The sequence below is a fragment of the Malania oleifera genome, chromosome 4, assembly GCF_029873635.1.
Source record: "Malania oleifera isolate guangnan ecotype guangnan chromosome 4, ASM2987363v1, whole genome shotgun sequence".
Classification (NCBI taxonomy): Eukaryota; Viridiplantae; Streptophyta; class Magnoliopsida; order Santalales; family Ximeniaceae; genus Malania; species Malania oleifera.
The window spans coordinates 94,120,976-94,142,743 of NC_080420.1; the positions used below are offsets into that span (position 1 = coordinate 94,120,976).

General features: G+C 37.0%; 1 protein-coding gene across 3 annotated transcripts; it reads right to left on the reverse strand.

Annotated features, from left to right (window-relative positions):
• Window positions 1-461: 461 nt before the first annotated feature.
• LOC131154327 (ycf20-like protein) lies at window positions 462-21,226 on the reverse strand. Of its 3 annotated transcripts, none has more exons than XM_058107022.1 (4): window positions 20,991-21,226; window positions 3,481-3,556; window positions 2,133-2,317; window positions 462-1,090 (listed from the first exon to the last, which is right to left on the reverse strand). In XM_058107022.1, the coding sequence occupies exons 2-4, from the start codon at window positions 3,484-3,486 to the stop codon at window positions 643-645; spliced, it is 639 nt and encodes a 212-aa protein (XP_057963005.1). In that variant the 5' UTR covers window positions 3,487-3,556; window positions 20,991-21,226; the 3' UTR covers window positions 462-642. The 3 variants fall into 3 exon arrangements, with proteins under 3 accessions (XP_057963005.1, XP_057963007.1, XP_057963006.1); XM_058107024.1 differs by having other exon boundaries at window positions 3,481-3,549; window positions 20,991-21,165; XM_058107023.1 differs by lacking the exon at window positions 20,991-21,226 and adding an exon at window positions 10,921-10,943.
• Between the last annotated feature and the right edge of the window lie 542 nt (window positions 21,227-21,768).

Consider the following 21,768-nt stretch of genomic DNA (forward strand, 5'->3'; position numbering starts at 1 on the left):
AAGCCTCCAAATCTAGCCTCTCAAGTAATACCTCCATGTTGTCAAGTGAAGTTTAGGTATGGCTGCTTCCAATATAAGAAATCAAATTTTTATCCAAATCAAATATCATGAAATAACTTAAAATTAGGATCTTCTATTGAGTACCCTGTGTTTAGACTACCTCTAATATACAGGCCTGCAACATTAGCTCGTCAAGGAGCCCCCAAATTAAGGCTCAAGGAAATGGGGGGCCTTCAGATGATTCAGCTGGGATGAGCAGGAAGAGCTTTTACCCCTTTCAGTTGTATTACCACTGACCAGAAGGCTCATCTTTCATTCTACAGATGTACCATAGAAATTCAACGAGGATCCGAGATTCTTTTTGTTTTTTTTAATTTCTTTTGAGAGAATCAGGTGAAGTTTAGCAGTAACTTTTTTGAAGACTAGGCTTCATAATTTTAAGTAAATTTGAAATTTTCATGTAAAAGAATGGCCATCAGGCTTGATATAATTGAACCGCAACATGATGTGAAAATTTTAGTGCACAAAAAGAATGGCCACTCCCCGCTCCTCCCCATGCCTCTTTTCTTCTTCCGAAGAACATTTAGCATGTGAAAACAAGACCTGAAAATAAAATACCAAAAAAAAAAAATAGGGATAATTTCAACTCCCTAACTTGAAAGCATCAACAAAGAGGCCTAAGCAAACACCAGCTTTCCAATAATTGACCATCCCCACAAAAGACTGCAGCCTCCTAGTGGGTACAGGGGGGGGCTTTCTGTACATGAGCATACCAATCCCTTCGATGGCAGCAACCACAACACCTGCAACCAGCACATCCCAGTCACCTGTCTGCCCAAGAATAGTAGCCAGTGCATTTGCTGTATAAAAGCCCAGCAAAACGAGAAATATCTTTGTGGGGAAGTTCTTTCCAGCTGAATTCAGCTTCCCCAAGAGCTGCCTGGCCCCTGAACTCACTAGTCTGCCCAGTCGAGTTTGGCCAAGACCTAGGAGGCTGTTGCCACTGGGACTCTCTTGCCCACCATCATCAGGAAGTCCACTTGTGTCCAAAGCAAATCTTATTTTCCACCCACGTTGTCGAGTCTGGAAACTGTTTGAGGGACAAAACATATGTTCACAAGACTTATCTGTTTACATTCAACAACTGACATAAATAGAGATACTTATGGACATGAAGGCATAGTTTAAGAGCAGTCGAGTGTACCACAGGAATCTAATCTGTCAATTGTATGCCAAGTTGTACATTATCTGCTAAACAGTCAAGAAAGTCAAAATTCCTAACATCACTACACTAATTAAAGCAGAAAAACTCAAATCCGAGAGAAGAACTAAACCCACCCAGTGTGGAGAGGGGAAAGAGACTTCCCCTGGGTTCCATTTTTTTTTTTTTTCCTCCTTTTTTGAGATTTTCTTTTGCCGGGGAGGGGGGGGGGGGTGTTGGCAATTTATGCTACAATTTTATTGTTTATAAAGAAAGCAATTCAAGTGCCTCATTGAAAATTCTGCTTTTTTGAAAATTCTGCTTTCGTTCAGAAACCACTAGATTGGATAGGTACTGGCAACAAACTTCACGTGCTGATCAGTATGCATGCGGTTGTAGATCTTATGATTCTTTTTAACTTGTTGTTTACCGCATCATACAGCAACAACAACCAACATTTCCTTAACCCCACTCTAGTAAACATCACCACCAATTAAAAAGTTAATTCATTTAGGCTATTGGTGACCACCTTGATAAGAAGGTGACAAATTAGGTTTGCATCTTACTATCTTTGAATAAGTTGATATTCAAGAAACATCATCCATATTCACGAAACAAATGTTTTTTTCCTTACATCGGCAGTGGCAACAACAATATTCAAACAAAGGATGGGGCATTCATATGTGTGCCTCAACCCTGCTTTTAGGGGAAGGATGACAAGAAGAGTGGAGTACAAATCAGGATCAGTGGGCCACACATTGAAGTAATGGATCTGAATTTCAAGCAAACAAAATGACGAGACATAATAGCAACAGCACTAGAAAGGGTTCTAGTGGAAACAGAAATAGAATTAAGCAACTAATCTTAAGGTACCAACTGAATGGTATTAAACAACTAAATCATCTTCATAGTCTTGGAGATTAGAATGTACCTCTTTCTGGGTAAAGATGCAACCATACTGCCAACCTTTAATATTTGGGCACTGAAATTTGGTTCATTGTTCCCAATCAGGAATCCACAAGTTTTGAGGGTGACACATGGTCTATCTGATCTTTCATTTTCCATTATTGGTAAAGTTGGTTGTAACATGATTGCACCCATTCTACAGACCATGAACTACAAAAAATGAAAAGTGGCAACTTTAACAGTATGTGAAGTCAAAAAAAAACACATTAAAATAAAATGAGAAATTGCAATGTGCAAGTGTCAATTTGACACATCTGATCCCTAATTTCTTTGTATTGAATGACAGTTCGACAATTCAGTCATATTTTGATGACCATAGTGGCATCAACATGACGTAAATTTTGGGTTGGGTCGTAGCAACCATTGGACCATGAATTAAGAGACTAAACTTCATTTGAGAGGAGCCCCTCCATGTAGACATATAAAAATTATCAGTCAGCCCTATCAATTGCCCAAAAAAATCATGTCCATATTCTATGATAGCAACGGAGAAGAGTTCAAAAACTATTTGGGGGGCATTTAGTTTGCGGCATCTTTCAAGATTCCCAATAATATGTCCCACATTTGTTTAAGCCAACAGGCCCTTATGTGACGAGCATCTTAACATTCTTAGGAATGAGACATCCTATGCCCATCCTTCCCCATGAGTAACTTTCATGGGAATCCCATTCCTATGGGAAACCTACTTTTTGGACCAAACTGCCCTCGCTAGTTTAGCATATTGGATAATAATGCCCTTATAGTATACTAATACTACACTCTATTATTGTATTTGAAATAATAATTTATTAATAAATTGAAAGTAATGTCATTATTATGTTATACTAATATAATATAATGCTTAAAATTTAGACACCATATTGTCCTAAACTAGTTCGAGTAATTGGATCATTTAAGTGTTGAATTTTTTTAATTGATGATTGTTAAAAATTTTAGGACATGAATTTAAGAAAGTACATATTCTTAAAAGGTTTTTGTATTGAAAATAAAACCATTCTTCATATAGTGGTTATACAAATGCCAAGGGTATAATCCTTTCAGCATTCTCTTGTTGAACCAAACATTGACATAGGAACCTTGTGTATATTCTTGAGAATTTAACAAATTTCAAACCAAAAAAAAAAAAATCCCACAAGACAGAAATCCCATTTCTAGGAATGAGACTCATAAAAATGTCATTTATTGAGAATATTTTTTATCCGCAAACCAAACGCTCCCTTAGGTGCTCTTAATTGATGAGAAACATCATGAGAAATTTGACAACCCTACCACAAGGACAACAATTTAGGGGAGAAAAAACATTATTACAATACCTCCATACCATCACCCGTGCATGTCTTGCGAATTTGTCCAAATCTATCCTCAACCCCTTTGGTACATATCTAAAATCTAACAAGAATCAAATTCATATGTTAGCTGCATTCAAGTGCCATGCTCATAAATTCAAAATTTTTCTAATTCCCAGAAGAACAATGATTCCATTCTAAGCCCACAAGGGCCAAACTCACCATTCCGAAAGATGTTACAATAGGCATTTTTCAGAAAAATTGATGGCTACTTCAGTTCTCAATAAAAAAAGAGATGCACTTCCAACATTTGTCAAAATATGTAAGGATCAAACAATCCCAAATCCCAGGAGATAGCATGGTTGAGTTGTCTATTTCTTCAATTTTAACCTTCTCAGTCCACCCAATGGTAAAATGATACTTGAGTTTCATAGCATTTATTAACTGATTTTGAAAGCCAGGCACTATTGTACTCCAAAAAAAAAAGGGCCACTGGCACTCAACTACCTTTAATGCATCAGATGACAATTCTACCCTCATGATTCTCACTTTTCAAGTGAGAAAGCAATAAAGGAGAGGGGGGGCAAATTTGTCATTTGAGTGCAAACAAAAAATGGTGAACTTCCAACTGCTTTTTTTTTTTTGGAGCATGAATAGCACCTCCTATTTTGAAATGCTCATGTTATAATGGCACATCCCATATTGAAATGCCCCTGTTATACATATATGCTCCTTTCTTCCCTTGGAAACACCTTATGAACCATGCGTCTGAAATCAACCAGCCACACACATCCATAATATTACACAAGCAAAGTGACACATAAATCTAAACTTGTACATGCCAGCAACCAAGACAAGAAGTCCTGTAAAACTCAAGGAAACAATAAAGAGGTAACACTTCTTCCAGAATTTCATTCTATGAGGAAGCAAGTTATTACTTCGAGATTCAAGATTAACTTTTTGGAGCCAACCAAATGCAGGGCAATTACTAAACTTCCTATAAATTGCTAAGGGTTTTGCATCCTTGTTGACACAAGGAAAGCATCAACGATAGTCCAGCACAAAGTAAGGAGACTATGGAGACTTGGAAATGAGTGCATAGAAGTAACTAAGGATGTCCACAGCTGATTCAAATGACAGTACCACTGCAAATGTGGCAGTTGGAGTCACAGAAACAACCCAATTTTTGAGTCAAGTAAGCATGCACAAGATTGCTCCCTTACTATATAAAGAAAATCTAATAGTCAGCTTTTCTCTGCACAAAGCAGACATTGGACAAAAATATCTATGTGGAACTTAAATGCAAAAGATTAGAACACGTAATCAGAATTAAAAGGAGAGCGACACTGCATATTGTATTTAAATTAGAAAAAAAAAAATGAAATGACGCATCAAGAAAGTGAAGCGTTGGTTCTACTTTTTAAAATTGGACTAAGTAGTTTGATTTTACCATTCACGTGAAATTTTAAAACAAAATAGATTTGAGAATAATTTGCACATGTCTAAAAAAGTCATTGGAAATTATTGCCTCATGAATTTCTCATATAATTTGTGCAGAAGCTCAAAATATTCCCAGTCAATTCAAACAAATACCTCTGCTTGAAAGCACATTACAGGTTTTCTCAACAAATAATGGAAAATTTTGTCTCCAAATTGACAAATGGATATGCATAAAGAATTATGAAATATTTCTAATAGAGGACATGAGAAGCCCAAGAGCAGTCCAAATTATCTTGCATCTCAGATAGCAGGGAGATTGGAAAAAATTTCTGGGAATGATGATGGGTGGCACAGAGGGCTGCAGCCCCATTACAGACAAGCATGTGGGCAAACTTAAGCCAAGACGCCTATATTGCAGCTCCATGAGTGTGTGAAACCCACTGTACGTAACCGGAAATCAGCATTCATAATATAGGTTTCATTTCTTCGGCAATGGCAGAATTCCATCAAGGGAAGCAACGGGAGAAACGGTTTTGAGAGTGGAAATTTTGATCAAGGCAAGCAATTAGGGATTTCACCAGCGAGATCAATTTCCTCATTGGGATATATTAACATCAAAAATCAACCCTTTGATCTGCACATCCACAGGTTGGTGGCGATCACCGACAACCAGGGGAAAAGAGAGCTTGGAAGAGCTCTGATGGCCTTCATGGGCTTAAGCTGATATCAAAGGTGAGGGATTAGGATAAATCTTGCATAGAAAATATTTACTCAAATTACCTATGGCCTCTATATTGTTGGCCTAACAAGGCTAAATCTAGTTTTAATGATAACAAATCAAGGGTACTTAACATGTTTGTTTAAGTATAGTCAAGGCTCAAAAGTATTCATAAGATCAAGTTCAAGTATTTGACGAGCTTAAATGAAGTTTATACTTAAAGTCATGAGTAATGATGAAGTTAAAGCATATTGAAGAAATGATTAAAGCTGGACATAGCATGGAAGCTAAAGCATGAAAACTTAGAGCTTAGATAGTTTTATCTTAAGAGTCTCATGTAAGTACTTCACAAATTCAATACTAATGTTTGAAGCTCTTAAGAAATATCATTGACTTAGAGACCTGTTTTAAATCAAGGAAAACATTTTCTCAAAGTCTCAAGTAAGTTTTTCCAAGTTACAAGTTAAGTATCGAAACCAAATTTTAACAAAAAAGTGGCAAGCAGGACATGCGACTGGTGATTAATCGTCAGGCGACTGATGTGTTGCTAACTTTGTTAATAAACAGACAAAACAGGAGCAGGCGACTGACCTCTTAAAGTCCAGTCGACTGACTCAGCACAGACATTTAAAATGCTCTAAATTTAAAAAGCTCAGGCAACTGACCCTCGGGCCTTAGTCGACTGAAGTCTATGTTTTAACTTTTTAATAGCGCTGATAAAGTTTCAAAATTGATTTCTTGGCTTCCAAACTTAGAGAAAACAAACTTAGGGAAAATGGAAATAAACTTTATTGCTCTATATATACATGATATTTTCGCATATTATAAAACAACATCAAGCACATACGAATCATAATTTCAAAGTTATATTGCTGAAAGCATTCTGAAAACACTGTTGCGCTGTTGCTGAATTTATTCATGCAATTCTAATCTGTTCTACTGATTTTCTCAATTCTAAATCAGAACCCTAGTGATATTAATCTGAGCTTCAACTTATTTATTGTTTTAGATTGAAATATACTGAATTTAACTTGTACAAATCTACTCCAACTGAGAGTACTCCTTTGTACGAACCAAGTTGTTCCTTGTTTTGTTTTTTGATTGATAGTTCAGGATTGTTGAATCGTTGCCTAGCGAGAGGGTTGTTCTCGTTAGAGAGGGATCTCCACCTTAAACAGAGAGAGGCTTGCTCCACCTGGTAACGAAGTGGAAAGGAATCCTCACAGCAGGTTGCTTGAGGCAAGGACATAGGCCACTGGCTGAACCTTGTAAAAATTCTGGTGTTCAGCTTTTCTTCCCTTACCTTTTTACATTCTTGCAAGAGTATTAACTGCGTGTATGCTTACTTAATCATTGAAAACTTGCTGGGTATTGAGAATTTGTTGAATATTGATTTTAGTTGTATTTGAATCAAGGAATTAGATTGGTTGTGTGGATTGGATTGAATATTCAGACAAGCTTTGAAAACTGAAATTTTGAATATACAGCTGAGGTAAAACATGTGTGATTGATTATCCTATTGGGGCAAAAATTGCAAGATACTTAAGACTGACATATTTAAATTGTATCTTGGATTATCATCGATCATTGCTGAAAAACTGATTCTGAATTTTAATTGAAGTCTTGAAATTTGGATTTGAATTGTTATCTCATATTTCATTCATATATATATATATCTAGGATTCTCGATTGGTATATCTAGGATTCTCGATTCTCGATTGGTATATCTAGGTTTTTTGTGTGTGAGTGATTGTAGCAATTTAATTTGAAAAGGGTAATATTTAACCAAAGTTTTTTGAAGAAAATTTTAAAAAACCCAATTCACCCCCCCCCCCCCCACCCTATTGGGAGTACACCTTTAATCTCATATATTGTACCTTTCATAGGATTTCCCGAGGGGTTAAATGTCAATACCCAATAGGCCCATATTGATAAAACCTTGGCATTATGTGTGTATTGTTGTGGGGGAGGGGGGTTACACCAAATATTTTGTGAGGAGGTTATTCCCCCCATAATGTGCTCTGCTAAATGGTATTCATGAGATAAGGATGCCAACCACCTCCCATCTCACCAAATGGCCCCTAAAGCCCTTGTCCTTGACCACAAGAAGTCTCTCATAATTCTCTCAATTTTGCTACCAACTCCGGCAGGAATTTCGAAAATAGAAAGAAAAACAACAGGATACTAACAAGACAAACCTGAATGAAAGTAATCCTGCTCCAAAAGAATAAAGAGCACCCTTCCACGCATCTAAACAGTAATCCTACTCCCAAAGAAAAAAAAGCATTCTACCACCCATCTAAACACTTAGACACTCTCACCAACTAGATCTCAAAAACTAATAGATCTAGCGTTACCCCCCAAAAAAACCCTAAATAGGACAATAGCCAATCCAACACATCACAACCTACTCCGAGGACAACTCCCTAATGTTAATTTTGGTCTGAATGCCCTTTCCATTGGGTTTGCTTTCATTATATATAGAAAAGGTTTAAATAGTTGTTGCCCGATTCTCAGCACATTTTCAGCACCTAAATGCTGCCAGATTTTCAGCATTAATTACAGCCTAATTTTCTGCTATATACAATCTAAATAAGGGCAGCCCGGTGCACAAAGCTACCGCGTATGCAGGGTCCATAACATCCCCCTCAAATTGATGTTGGTAGATCAAGAAGCATCAATTTTTCAACCAAGAACTGATGTCGGTGCTGAGAAAGAGCTTTAGTGAATACGTCTGTAGTTTGACGCTCGGTGGAAATGTGAGGAAGAGTAATCACTTGTTTGTCAAAGGATTCACGTATGGAATGGCAATCGACTTCGATATGTTTTGTACGCTCATGGAAGACAGGATTAGCGGCGATCTAAATAGCATTGGTATTATCAGCACGAAGAGGAGTGGAATGAAGATGAGAAAAACCAAGTTCACCCAATAACCCACGAAGCCATGTGATCTCAGAGCATGCGGAAGACATAGCACAATACTCAGACTCAATGGAGGACTTGGAAACTCTGTCTTGCTTCTTACTCTTCCAAGAAAGGAGTGCATTGCCTAAGAACATGCACCAGCCAGTAACAGAGCGACGAGTATCCGCAAATCCGGCCTAATAAGCATCACTATACCCCACAAATTGTAAGGAAGATTCCTTAGGAAAGAACAACCCGTGTGTAGAGGTGCCCTTTAGATATTGAATAATGTGGTTGACAGCAGCTAAATGAAGATGTCAGGGAGCCTGCATAAATTGACCGACTTGCTGCAGAGCAAAATAAATATCAAGATGAGTAATCATTAAGTAGTTCAAACTCCCAACAAGTTGCCAATACAAGGATGGATCTGATAGAAGCTCGCCTTCCTCCAAAATAAGCTTAAGATTTACCTCCAAGGGACTAAGAACAAAGTTACCCGATTTGAGACCAACCAATGAAATCACTTCTTGCGTGTATTTGTGCTGGTGTAACAACATACCAGTTGGAGTAAGCTGCACCTCAAGGCCAAGCAGGGTAGAGCGAAATTTATGAAACCATGCACGCAAAGCCTGTTTCAGTCCATACAAGGATTGACATAGCCGACAAACCTTTGAGGAAGGTGTAGCAAACATGCCAGGAGGTGGAGACATAGATTTCTTCCTTCAAATCCCTATGTAGAAAAGCATTCTTCACATCCATCTGCTGGAGAGACCACCCCTGTGACGCAACAAGTGCCAAGATAGTCCACACAGTAGTCATTTTGGCAACAAGTCCAAAGGTCTCTTCATAATCAATACCATACTCCTGTCGGTTCCCAAGAGCCACAAGACGGGCCTTATATCTGTCTAGTGACCCATCAGACTGAAAATTGACTGAATACACCCATTTACAACCAATAGGTTTGACACCAAAGGGAGAAGTCACAAGATCCCAAGTGTGATTATCTATAAGAGCTTGGATTTCTTCTTGCATGGCTTGCTGCCAACATGCTTGGGTGGCTGCTTGAGTATATAAGTAAGGAACGGAAACAGTGTCGAGAGTGGCAGTAAGTGAGGTATGAGGAAAACCATACCGATCCGGTGGATGTGTAACCCAGGTGGAGCGCCGAGGAACCGCAGAATCAGATGATGGATAAGTGTCTAGAATGGGGCGTTGAAGAATGAGGACATCGATGATACACCACACCTAGTTTAAATCGCTCAATAGAAGAAGACACATCATCAAAAGCGGGAAGAAGAGTAATAGGAGTATCATAAATAACCTGAGACTGAAAGAAATATTGATTTTGAAAGAAAATCACATTCCAGGAGATCCAGAATTTGTTTGCACGAGCATCATAACAAACAAATCCTTTCTGAGTAGGACTATATCCCATAAAGGCACACGTGATAGACTGGCCAACAAGCTTGTGACGCTCAACAGGTGGTACATGAACAAAATAAACACACCAAAAAGTATAAAAGGATTTATACTCAAGAGATATGCCAAATAATCGAAAATAGGGAGAATCATAATTTAGAGTGGCAATATGCAAACAATTGTTCAAATAGACAGCAGTAGATAAAGCTTCTACCCAGAACCTAGAAGGTATAGAAGAATCAATCAACAAAATACGAACAACATCTAAGATATGACACTTACACTCAACGGCTCCATTTTGTTCAGGGGTATAAGGACAAGAACGCTGAAAAATGATTCCCTTTTTCTGAAGAAAAGTCTAAAAAGAATGAGACATGTACTCCCCCCCGAGTTGAAACGTAAATTTTTTATATAAGCACTGAACTGTGTCTTGACAAACGCAAGAAATTTTTAAAAGACAGAAAACACGTTAGCTTTAGAGCAGAGAAAATATATCCAAGTGAATCGACTATAATCATCAACAAACGTCACCAAATAACAATACTGACCACTCACACCCCAAACATCAGTATGCAAAATCTCAAAGCAATTAGAAGCACGACTACCATGCACAGGAAAAGGTAAAGTTTTACTTTTATCAAGACGGCAAGTAGCACAATCAAAAAATACAGGAGAAGAAGAAAAGGAATCTTTATTGCCCCAAAAACCATGTTTCATAAAATGAGCCAAGACAACAGAATTAGGATAACCCAATTTCTTATGCCAGACTTCATTATTATTGGCAGTAGCCGTACAAGCAAGAGAAACAACATTAGGAATAGAAAACTGTAAAGGAAATAAACGTTCCACTTTAGGACTACCATTAGCCATCTGAATATTTTGCGTGCCTCTATACTTACAAACACCATGGAAACCCATCATATTACTAGTCATATGATTAGAAGCACCCAAATCAACAATCCAAGAAGTTGAGTTAGTAGTCGTACCTTGCAAGCCTAAGGTCGTAAAAGCAAACACAATCATTTATTGGACCATTGCTGGTGAAGAAGAAGAAGAAGAAGAACAGCAGCCTGAAGGCAATTTTGAGGCCGCACTCGACGGTCTTTGATGATATGGCCTTCTTTCTTGTAGTAGTTACAAACTTTCTTAGGACAGTTGCGAGCAATATGACCAAACTCCTTGCAATTGAAACACTGCAACTTGTTCCTCCCTCTCCCTTGTGATGCATATGCTACATTCACAGCTTCAGATAAATACCTTCTCAGAAGCCAAACCCATCTGAGTGGATACCCGCTGTTCATCACACAATAAATCTCCCAAACAAATATTTAAAGAAGAAACGGGATTATTGTTCAATAAACTGACTCGAACAAGCTCAAATTCAGGTCGAAGTTTCATCAAAAAACTAATTGCGTTGACTCTCAGCATGAACCGCTTGAAGAGCCGCAAGTGCCGTAGGGGAAACCTTAGCATGAACAATAGCAAAATATTCACTCCAAAGATTAATAAAACTAGAATAAAATTGTTCAATAGGTAAATTACCTTGACTGTAATTACTAATTTCCAACTCCAATTGGAACTTCTGAGCACTGTGATCTTGGTGGTAAATACAGTGGAGATAATCCCACATAGCCTGAGCCGTAGTAAAACAGCGAAGATTGGTCACAAGGTGAGACTCAATTGTCCCCAACAGCCAAGAGATCACCTTAGCATCCTTGACCTCCCAGTGTGCAAATTCCTTTCATCAGTGGGAACTTTTGAACAGAACTATCAATATGATTTGATAATTCGTTCCCTTTCAAGAATATCATAAATTGGAATTCCCACGTCGGGAAATTCTTTCTAGTAAATCGAACAATAGTCTTTTCAATAGACATGATGAAAGGCACTAAAAAAACAAGCCCAAGCAGGCGACCAAATAAATGGCAAGCCTAACTCAAATCAGGTCCAAATCCAAATAATAAGAGGTCCACAGACACAACCAGATTACAAAAGCCTAGCAAAAATAAAAAGCCCAAATCAAACACGGAAGGCCCAGATCAAACAAGGAAGCCTAACTCGAAATACCTGCCCTGTGTGAAAAACGACACAGTAGAGGAAGAAACACAGCACCTTAGTCGATCACACCAGGAGGAGTCGAAGCTGCTAACCACCACAGAAACTGCCGACAGCCACAAAGATGCCCAGCCACCATGAGAAAAACACCGAGATGAGTAGCCCCCAACCAAGGAAAGCGTGCGCAGCTAAAAAAATTCCAGCAGAGCCCAACAAAACTCAAAACCACCAAAGTGGACACCACATAGAAGGCTGACGCCCACGAAAAGCAAGAAAAAACTTGCTGAAACCGAGAGTTTTTTTTTTTTTTTTTTGTCAAGAACAGCGAGGAGAATCGCACCCAGTGATTAAGACCAAAACAAGGGAATCAGAAGAGGGCTCTAATACCATGTTAATTTTGGTCTGAATGCCCTTTCCATCGGATTTGCTTTCATTATATATAGAAGAGATTTACGTAGTTGTTGTCCAATTTTCAGCATTCTTTACAGCCTAATTTTATGCTATATACAATCTAAATATAAACTAAAATATTTAAACTAAATTATTTACAGCCTAATTATCCTAAATTATCTCCATAATACCTAACATACCCAACAAGCACATTAATTGTCGAGATATAGCCTTTCCCTATATTAATCTTAAGCCCCAAAAACCTTTAAATATGGAGAAGCCCCAAAATATTCAAAAAAGAAGGCCTATGATAAGAAAAAGATAGTACCGCCAGCAAACTAAAGGTGCAAAACCATTACCTCCTCCCTCCCCACTCTTTGTCCTTTCACTAAACCTCTATCCACGGCCCTATCAACCATCCTATTCAAAACAAAATGGGGAGAGAGGATCCCTTGTCTAATCCCCCTCTTAACCCTAAACCAGGATTTAGGTTCACCATTCACTAACAACAAACAATTCACATTAGACATGCAGCCTTTCATCCAACTATGCCATCTCTCTTCAAATCCCTTCCTCACGAAAATCTTATCCAAGAAGCTCCAACTCACTCCATCATATGCTTTTTTGAAGTCCAGCTTAAAAACGAGCCCCTTCTTTTTTCTCCTCTAAATGTCCTCAACAACTTCATTGGCATCCACAATCAATCTCTCCCCCTTCCCAACAAATGCACTTGACGCCTTAGTAATATTTTAGCTAGTACCTTAGTGATTTTTTTTTATAAACACTGGATACTAGATTAATAGGTCTACAATTAGATGTCTTAATAGACATTTTTCTTCAGCACCAAAGTTATAAAGGTAGAATTAATACTCTTGCTTAAATTCCATTCTGGTAAAATTCATTAAAAACCTTCAGCAATTCATCCCTAACCACCGTCCAACAATCTTGAAAGAAAGCCAAATTGAAACCATCTGGCCCTGGAGCTTTATCCGTCTCCATCCCAATGCCAATAGACCTCTCTTCCTCTTCCTCAAAAGGTCTCTCTAACCAAGCTGTCTTATCATCAAATAAAGGATCCCACTCTAGCATTCCAGCATCAGTCTACTCTCATCCTCCTTAGAAAACAAACCATAATAAAAATTAGTTGTCTTGAAGCAATCCTTTTAGTATCCAAAATAATGTCCCCCCCATAGTTAAATAACTGTCGCAGCCATTAAGTTATGTTTTGTTGGGTTCCCGATACCGTTACAAACTGCAAAATCAGTGCGAAGAAAAATCACGCCCGTAGTAGTCGTTACACATTGTGACCGTTACATAAAGGCCTCTACGACCGTTACGTAACCACTACAGGACTGTTACAAGAAAAAATAAATATTTTATTTTTTTACTTTTTCTTCTCACTTCTGTTTTTTCCTCCTTTTCATAAACCATTCTCAATATACAATGGAGAGAGGGGGAAAAAGATTATAATAAGAATGATAATGGTACAAAATTTAATACTTTTTTAAATACTCACAAGAGATGCATTAGTTAACAGTTAGACAATACTAATTTGTTAAGAAAATATTTTACTTTTATAATAATAGCAATTTGATACTCATGTTCTATATTCTTGAATTTCAAACTTCTTTCCTTTTCTAGTTATTATATATTTGTCTTATTCATATGTCTTACGAGTTTAATAGATTAATAGTGTATAATGTATTTTATTTTACTGATTAATTTATCACACAGAAGAATAATGAAAAAGTATAAATACACGCACTCACACATAATTTATTGTCAATGGTGCATAAAAACAAATGTAAATTTTTTGCCCTAACGAAAAAAACTTAGTTGAACTAAAGGATCCAAAATACACTAAAACTCTTTCTAAGAAGGGTAAAAAACTTAAAACATGCAAATACACTAATATGCATAAGGTTGTGTGCGCTTGAAAAAAATTCACGATTATTACACCCGCTTCCCATTATGTAACATCCACTACTCCCACTTCCCCTACACCTATTACCATTACATTACGCTACCCACTACTACAATTTAAAACAATGATCCCCCCTATGCACCCCCAACTCCCTAATCAAATTCTTCTTCATTTTCCCACTTACTATCTTATGGAAAAATCTAGAATTATAACCACCATCTCTTATCTTTTAAACTTCGTCTTCTACATCCAACTTTTCATTTCCTTAAAAAATCACCTCTTCCAATTCATTCTTCAATGAAACCCTTCTCAACTCCTCCTCCCCTAAGATAGTAACAACTTCTTCCTTTTTAACTCATCCAACTCTTCTAAAATAGAAATATTTCTAAACAAAATATCTCCAAACATCTACCTATTTCACTCTTTCAATTTTTCTTTCAACCTCTTCAATTGCTTCATAAATCCAAACCCTTCCCAACCCTTTCCACAAGAATCCCTCAAAAAAGGCTGCAAAGAACCATAATCCGACCACATGTTTCAAACAGAACCATAATCCAACCACATGTTTTCAAACTTGAGGGGAGTAGGAAACCAAGAAACCTTCCTTGATTACAATAAGATAGAAAAGTGATTAGAGGTGGATCTAGGTAAAAGACTTGGGAAAGATTAAGGAACTCATCCTCCAACATCCTAAAAAACAAGAACCGACCAATTCCACTAGCCACTGCCCTAGCTCCACCCACTGACCACAAAAAATTAGCACTACCCAAAGGAAGATCCCTCAATCCACACTCACTAATAAACAAATCAAACTTCTGCTTAGTTGTAGTAACCCTAACTCCCCTCTTCTTCTCTCAAGGAAATCTCAACAGATTTAAATCACCACCCACAATCCACTTAGGGAAGCAAAATCTTGAAACAAAATAATACTAGTCCCAAAAAAGCCCCTAAGAGCAGGTCTAGAAGGATCATACATCAAAGAAACGCACCATTGACCCTAATCTCTCACTTCTAACAAGACAAAAAAGGGAGAGAAAAAAAAAACACACACACACACACACACACACTAGACAATCCATTCTAGTAATTAAATGAGTATCCTGCAACACAAGAATGCCACCTACTGACTCCTAAGAGGGTACAAAAACCCAATCCTTACAATGCCCTTCCCAAAACCCCTTCAAACAACCTCTTGATCAACTAAATCAAGCTTAATCTCTTAGATCAATAAAACATCAAAAGAGTTCCTAAGCAAAACATCCCTAATCAAACATCTCTTCCTAACATCCCTTAGACATTGAATAGGTATTTCTTCTATAGAAAATACTTATATTACTGAGTGACCCTTCGCGTTATAAGGGCAGTTACACCTTTGTAATGTCAGATATTGATAGGGAGGTTACTCCCCCCATAATGAGCTCTATTAAATGGTATTCATGAAATTAGGATACCCTTTGGAGTCCCTCACTAGTCCATGGGACAAAGGTCAATTTTTCCCTCATCAAGATGCATTTTGAATTCTTTGCCCAATTATGGGCGTCAACCGAAAGGAAATAAAATAGGCAACTCATTCACAGCCCATTTTGCAGTTTTGCTCATCCCAATGACATGAGCATTGGCCCTTTCAAGAGATTCGCACACGAGGCCCAAAACCCCATTTTGGAGGCCCCAAAGGATCCAGTTTTGGTGGGCCTAAGGACTTCACAATTGTAACTCAAAAGCTAGAGCCTTCATCTTCACAGGTCCATTTTACTTGAGCTCACAAAGATCCAGGGGCTCAGGGGAATACACATGGCAACCCTGAAAAATCAGAACCCAGGAAAACAGCAGTGCTTGAAGTTTCAGCAGCAGCTAAGGGAGGCATATGTGATTCACAAGGATTTGAAGAGCAAGGCGTCACACAGAAGTAAAATGAGGGGTATGATGGACTCCAAAGCAAGCTCTGCAAAGGATTTTGGGGGTGTGTATCGCTGTTAGGGCGTCAGAAACAACAAACAAAGGAAAACAGGTGATAGTGTCAGCCAGTTTTGAGCAGCTATCGTGATAGTGTCGGCCAGTTTTGAGAAGCTATCTTCCAGCTGTGACAACAAGGAGGACGACACCCTATCCTCTTAAGAATTTGAGGATGATGAGTTATTAATACAGAACCTGCAGGGAACAGGGAGAGTAGCAAATGATACAGCAAAGAGAACAAACTGACAGCAGGATTTCTAATGTCTGGGAGGCAGCAGGGACAGGAGTGGATGCTGAAGGGTTGAGTTTAGACTTTAGACATGGCAAAAAAATTGGAATATAACTGCCCTAACAGCCCCTGCATTTATGGTAATGGAGGTGACCGAGATCACTATGGGCCAATTTAACAAAGGTGCTGGGATTCATGGGGTAACTGTCAGTTATGCACCATAACATCCCTTTACTGTTACAAGATCTGCAACATTCCTTATGGGATGTTACGCCAGGCAGTTGGCAGAGAAGGATCACTTACTCATTTTTTTCTCATTCTTTCAGCTTCTTTCTTGTCTCTAAGGCTCAGAAACAGAGTTTCTGATATGTCAAAGCTCATTTTCTGCATCAAAACAGAATTTGACAAAATATCCTTCTATATGAGTCGAATCTGACATTCAGAAAAAAAAAAAAAAAAACATTTTTTCTTAAGTGAAAATGGTCCCCCATTGTACAATATTAAAAAGATGTTCTCAACCAAAATCATATTTAAGATTATCACTTATCCACTGTGTTATGCACATGGTCCCCCATTGAGTGTATCAAGGTATCAATCAATATATACCCACTCTAATCTCTATGGCAGGACCCATTTGTCATTGGGCGTTAATTTTCTGCTTACAAGATGCATATACAAGTTTTCAAGTACACTATTAAGAGATATAAATACTAAAATCCAACATTCTTAGGAAAACTGATTAAATAAAGTGTGGCCGTTTTGATTCTTTTCTGTCAATATATCCTCACAAGGACCAGGGCACATAATCTACCATACTTCCTAAATTTCACATGATTTTACTCCACCCATTAGCAATGCTTGGCCTACGTGGTACCAATGCTTTTGTATTATTTCCCAAAATTCCATTATAAGTCATATATGTTCCTAAAATATCAAAAAATTATATGAAAATTAATGGACTAGAAATCTTCCATGAACTAACTTGTACCAACCAAATCCATTGAAGTTAAGCTTCACAAGCTTTATAAAAATTGAAAGCCATAATTCTGTATTTTATAATAACTACAATTGGAATCCTATGCCACTGAGCCTCAATTTAATTCTCCATTCGCAAGATGCAAATAGAAGCTTTCATACAGTATCAAGATATAAATACTTAAATTATAAAATTTTTTTCAACAAAAATACTAAATTCAATAACTCCCTTTCAATGATCTAATAAGCTGAAATGACATGGGTTAATTGGATTTTTTATTGTTCCCCTTGTCAGTTTATTCTCACAATGACCAAAGCACATTATTTATTACAGTTTATAATTTTGACATGATTTTATCATACATGAACCCCATTAACAATTTTTGAGCACTGGTACCAATGCTTTTTCTGCAGTTTCGTCAATTTTATCCCATAATTCAAACTCAAAATTCTGGGATTATTAAAGGACTGTAATTTGATAAACTAACACAAACTAATTCAGGTACAAGAACAGTCCAACACATCTATGTTTTTTTCTTTTTTAAAAAAGAAAAAAAAAATTGCACGGGGAACCCAGCCCATAAAAATGGACCAGTAAACACCATGGCCCACCCATCCCACACAAACAAAGAACCAAGAATACTGAAAGGGATTAAATCAGCGACCAATGTTTCCTAAGGCACATGCCTGACAGTTGAGCTGGCCTAAGGTCGGCCCAATGAAACCCATCGAATCAAGCTTTGAAAGCTTTGCAGAAACTGCATATGACACACCAGATCTTCCATTACTCATTTTTCTAAACCCATACAGGCATAGAAAACATATGACCCAGCTTCATGCCTTCATCAGTTCTTTAAACCACCAGTTCATGGATAAACTTAATAGAAGGAAAAACACTAGAAAATTTTATTTGGTTTCTAAATGTAGTTTAACATAGTAAGTTAGAATAAAAGTTAATTTCCCAGTTGAGTATTCCTTGTCGTCTTCCTAGGGGTGTACTCAAGTCAAGTTGATTCAGCAATGGATGCTCAAACTCAACACAACTCGAAATTTTAAACTCGAAACTTGACAAAACTCAATCAAGTTCTAATTGCTTAACACAAACTTGTCTAAAATGCGGGTTCTTAAAACTTGAGCTTGAATCTATTAAGCTCGGTTCACTTATAAAATAATACTAAATATATGTATATAATATAAAACAAATCAATATATAATTTATGTACAAAATAAATAATATATCACTTGTACAACGTTAAAAATATTAAAATAACAACAGCTCAACTAAGCTCAATTAAGCATGTGAGTAGAACAAACTCAAACTTGAGTAGAGCTCGTCAAGCTACTCAAGTAACTCAAACTCAAATAGAGTCGAGCCAAACCAAGCTACAGATTGAGTCAAGTATGAGTAGCTCGCATGTGAGCTTGACTCATTCTTGTGGAGAACTAAGTAGCTTGGGTACTGAGTTCTTCCTGGCACAATTCATCCAATTGGGAGAGTATGTTAGCTAACCACCATCTTTCACAATTCAGCATTCCAGATTTGGAAGACAGGGGACAGATGGGATTATTAAAGGTGACTAATAAAATATATAAAACTAAAAGATCCACAAAAATCTACTGTCCCCTCAATACTTTGATCTGCAATCAATTTGTTAAGGCAAGTTGTTACTTAAACAGTCCAAAGACTCACCATCTAAGAACAGAATCATAAAACCCCGTGAGTTTGTACAGATAACACAAAACTCGGCTTAAGATGAATCAAACTGAGCAAGAAAAATCACAATCAGAGAGGGCACAGTCCACCTTCCATTGAACTGTAGCACACAATGCTTTCAGTAGAAATTATTCACAATTATTTAGACCAAAATTCCACAGGAAAGTAGATCACAAGTAACTTGATATTTCTTAAATTTTAATACTTATCTTGCAATCAATAAATATCCATAAAACTGGAGCTCAAGGGAAAAAAAGGAGGCATACATTTAGCAACATTTTTAAATCAAAAAGGTTCAAGCAAAATCAAACCAAAGATTCCACTGCAATTTATTATCTGGAAAATTCGTAAAAAGCTCATTTTAGGACACCCTTGGTCACCTCAATAATCACTTGGACAGAACTAAATGACTGCTTAGTCAGCATTTTCCTAGGCATCTTACATCATAAAACTTTATGAACACCTGGTCGATACACTCTCACCATTGCAACCAAGGCTATTCAATGAAAATAGGAACATATATGTAGTACAGGAGTAGGCTTCCAATCCCAGACATCTTCATTATTAGGAAACTTATTCATCTCCTAATCACCTAATTCTATTCTAGAATAGAGGTCACATGCCCACTCTGCAACCACATTCCACCTAATGCTAGCCCTGCACATCATCTAACACTGAAAGCGCAAACCATTCTCCACACACCATCCCCAAATCTAAATCTAATCCCTCTCGGCCTTGAAACAAGCACCATTTCAATTTCTACACAGGCCCACAGTACAAGTCCATGACACTTATCATCTATACATATATAAAGGGGATTACCCCACTTTGGTGTCCACTTTTTATTTTTTAATTAAAAAAAAAAAAAAACTAATCACAATGTAAGAAAATACTATGCATCTTATAACTCATCCATATCTACTTATATCAAACACATAAAAATCTGTAACTATCAAATAACTAAATAACTAAACATAACTCTTACTTTGATGTTTACTTCTTAAAATCTTAAACTATCACTGGTAGACATAGAAAAAGAATTCAATTATAAAAATAAATAAAAAATAAAAACTAAAGGGTAAATAACACCACAACTCCTTGAAGTTTGACCAGATTGCACTTTATTCCTGAATCTTGAATTTGACAATTTGATCCTTAAATTTTTCATATTTGAGCTAATTCAGGTCCCTGTTTGTCAAAGTTAAAATTTAAACTTCTAAGGAACAAACTGTCGCAATGCAAACTTCATGGGGTGAAGTGCAAATGTGCAATACAATCAAACTTCAGAACTTGTGGTGTAATTTACCCAAAAATAAGTACTAGTTAGCCGTACAAAAAATTAAATAAAACAAATTATACACATTGTGCCCATTTAATAACTTGTAATAAGGTGAAATGCAGCTTTGAGTTCTGATTATTGGGACATTTTTACTTGCAATAATACATTTTTAGTTACTGCTAAATAGCATTGGTGTCCAAGCTAGTTTCAACCTGCAAAGGCTCCAAAAACATAATCCTAAATCAGAGGAAAGTTTATCAATCTTATATACAAGAGCCTTCATTGAACTAATGCTTTTTTGTAGCCAATATTTCTGTTCAACATTGAAAAGTTCAACATTAGTTTAAATCCTCCACTAATTCGGTGCTTTCATCTTTTTTCTCATTTTTCAAGTCATGATGATCCTCTTCTACACAAGCGCACACACAATTGTAAGCACTAGCAGGAAGAACCCATTCATAGAAACCCAGAAAGATTAATGAAGTTATCGTTAAATAAAACACAGATTAGCAGAGCAAGAGAGGGATTTGAGCTTACCCAAAAGCTTTTTCAGGGAGCAATGAAACGCTGACGTTCCAAGGAAGACGGGAACCGCCGCAGAGAGAGAACCGGGAGAGAGAAAGCTCAGACAAGTGACTGGGGAAGAGGAGAGTCGCACATTTCGACAGCTCAAAACGCCGCCGTCTCGAGCCAAGCCCTCCAAGACGGTATCGTTTCGGTGAAGAATGTCATAGTTTATAAATTTAATGCAGCGTTTGGTCCGTGGCATTTTCAACATCGTCAAAATGAAATCTCACATTTATTAGGGTATAGAAATAAGACATGACAAAAATATTAGTATTATTAAAAATAAAAATCTTTACAGAGGATAAGTATCACTCATTGTCCTCTCCTATAATAAGTTTTATAGAAATTTCAGTTGTATTGGATTCTAGTTTTTTAGATTAAGATTTAGTTTAACCTATTCGTGACTTTTTAAAAGGAAATTTTTAAAAGGAGAGGATGAAAAGGAGCTTTTCAAATAATTATAAAAGTTATTTGAACTTGATATAACCTAAAAGAAATCCTAACATTGAAATCAGTATTAACTTATGTAAGACCAAAAAATTTAAAAAAAAATATCGAGAAATCAATATAAAGGAAGTCGTGATTGATCTAAATTCTCCGGAACATATTTTGATAGCAATAGTTAGCGCCATCTGTGAGCAATTTGGAAAATTTTCTTTTTAAAATTCAGTCATGGTTGCATCATGTAATTCCAACTCTGAACTCGTTATTAGAGATCAATCACTCTAGTTGGTTCACTACCTACCAC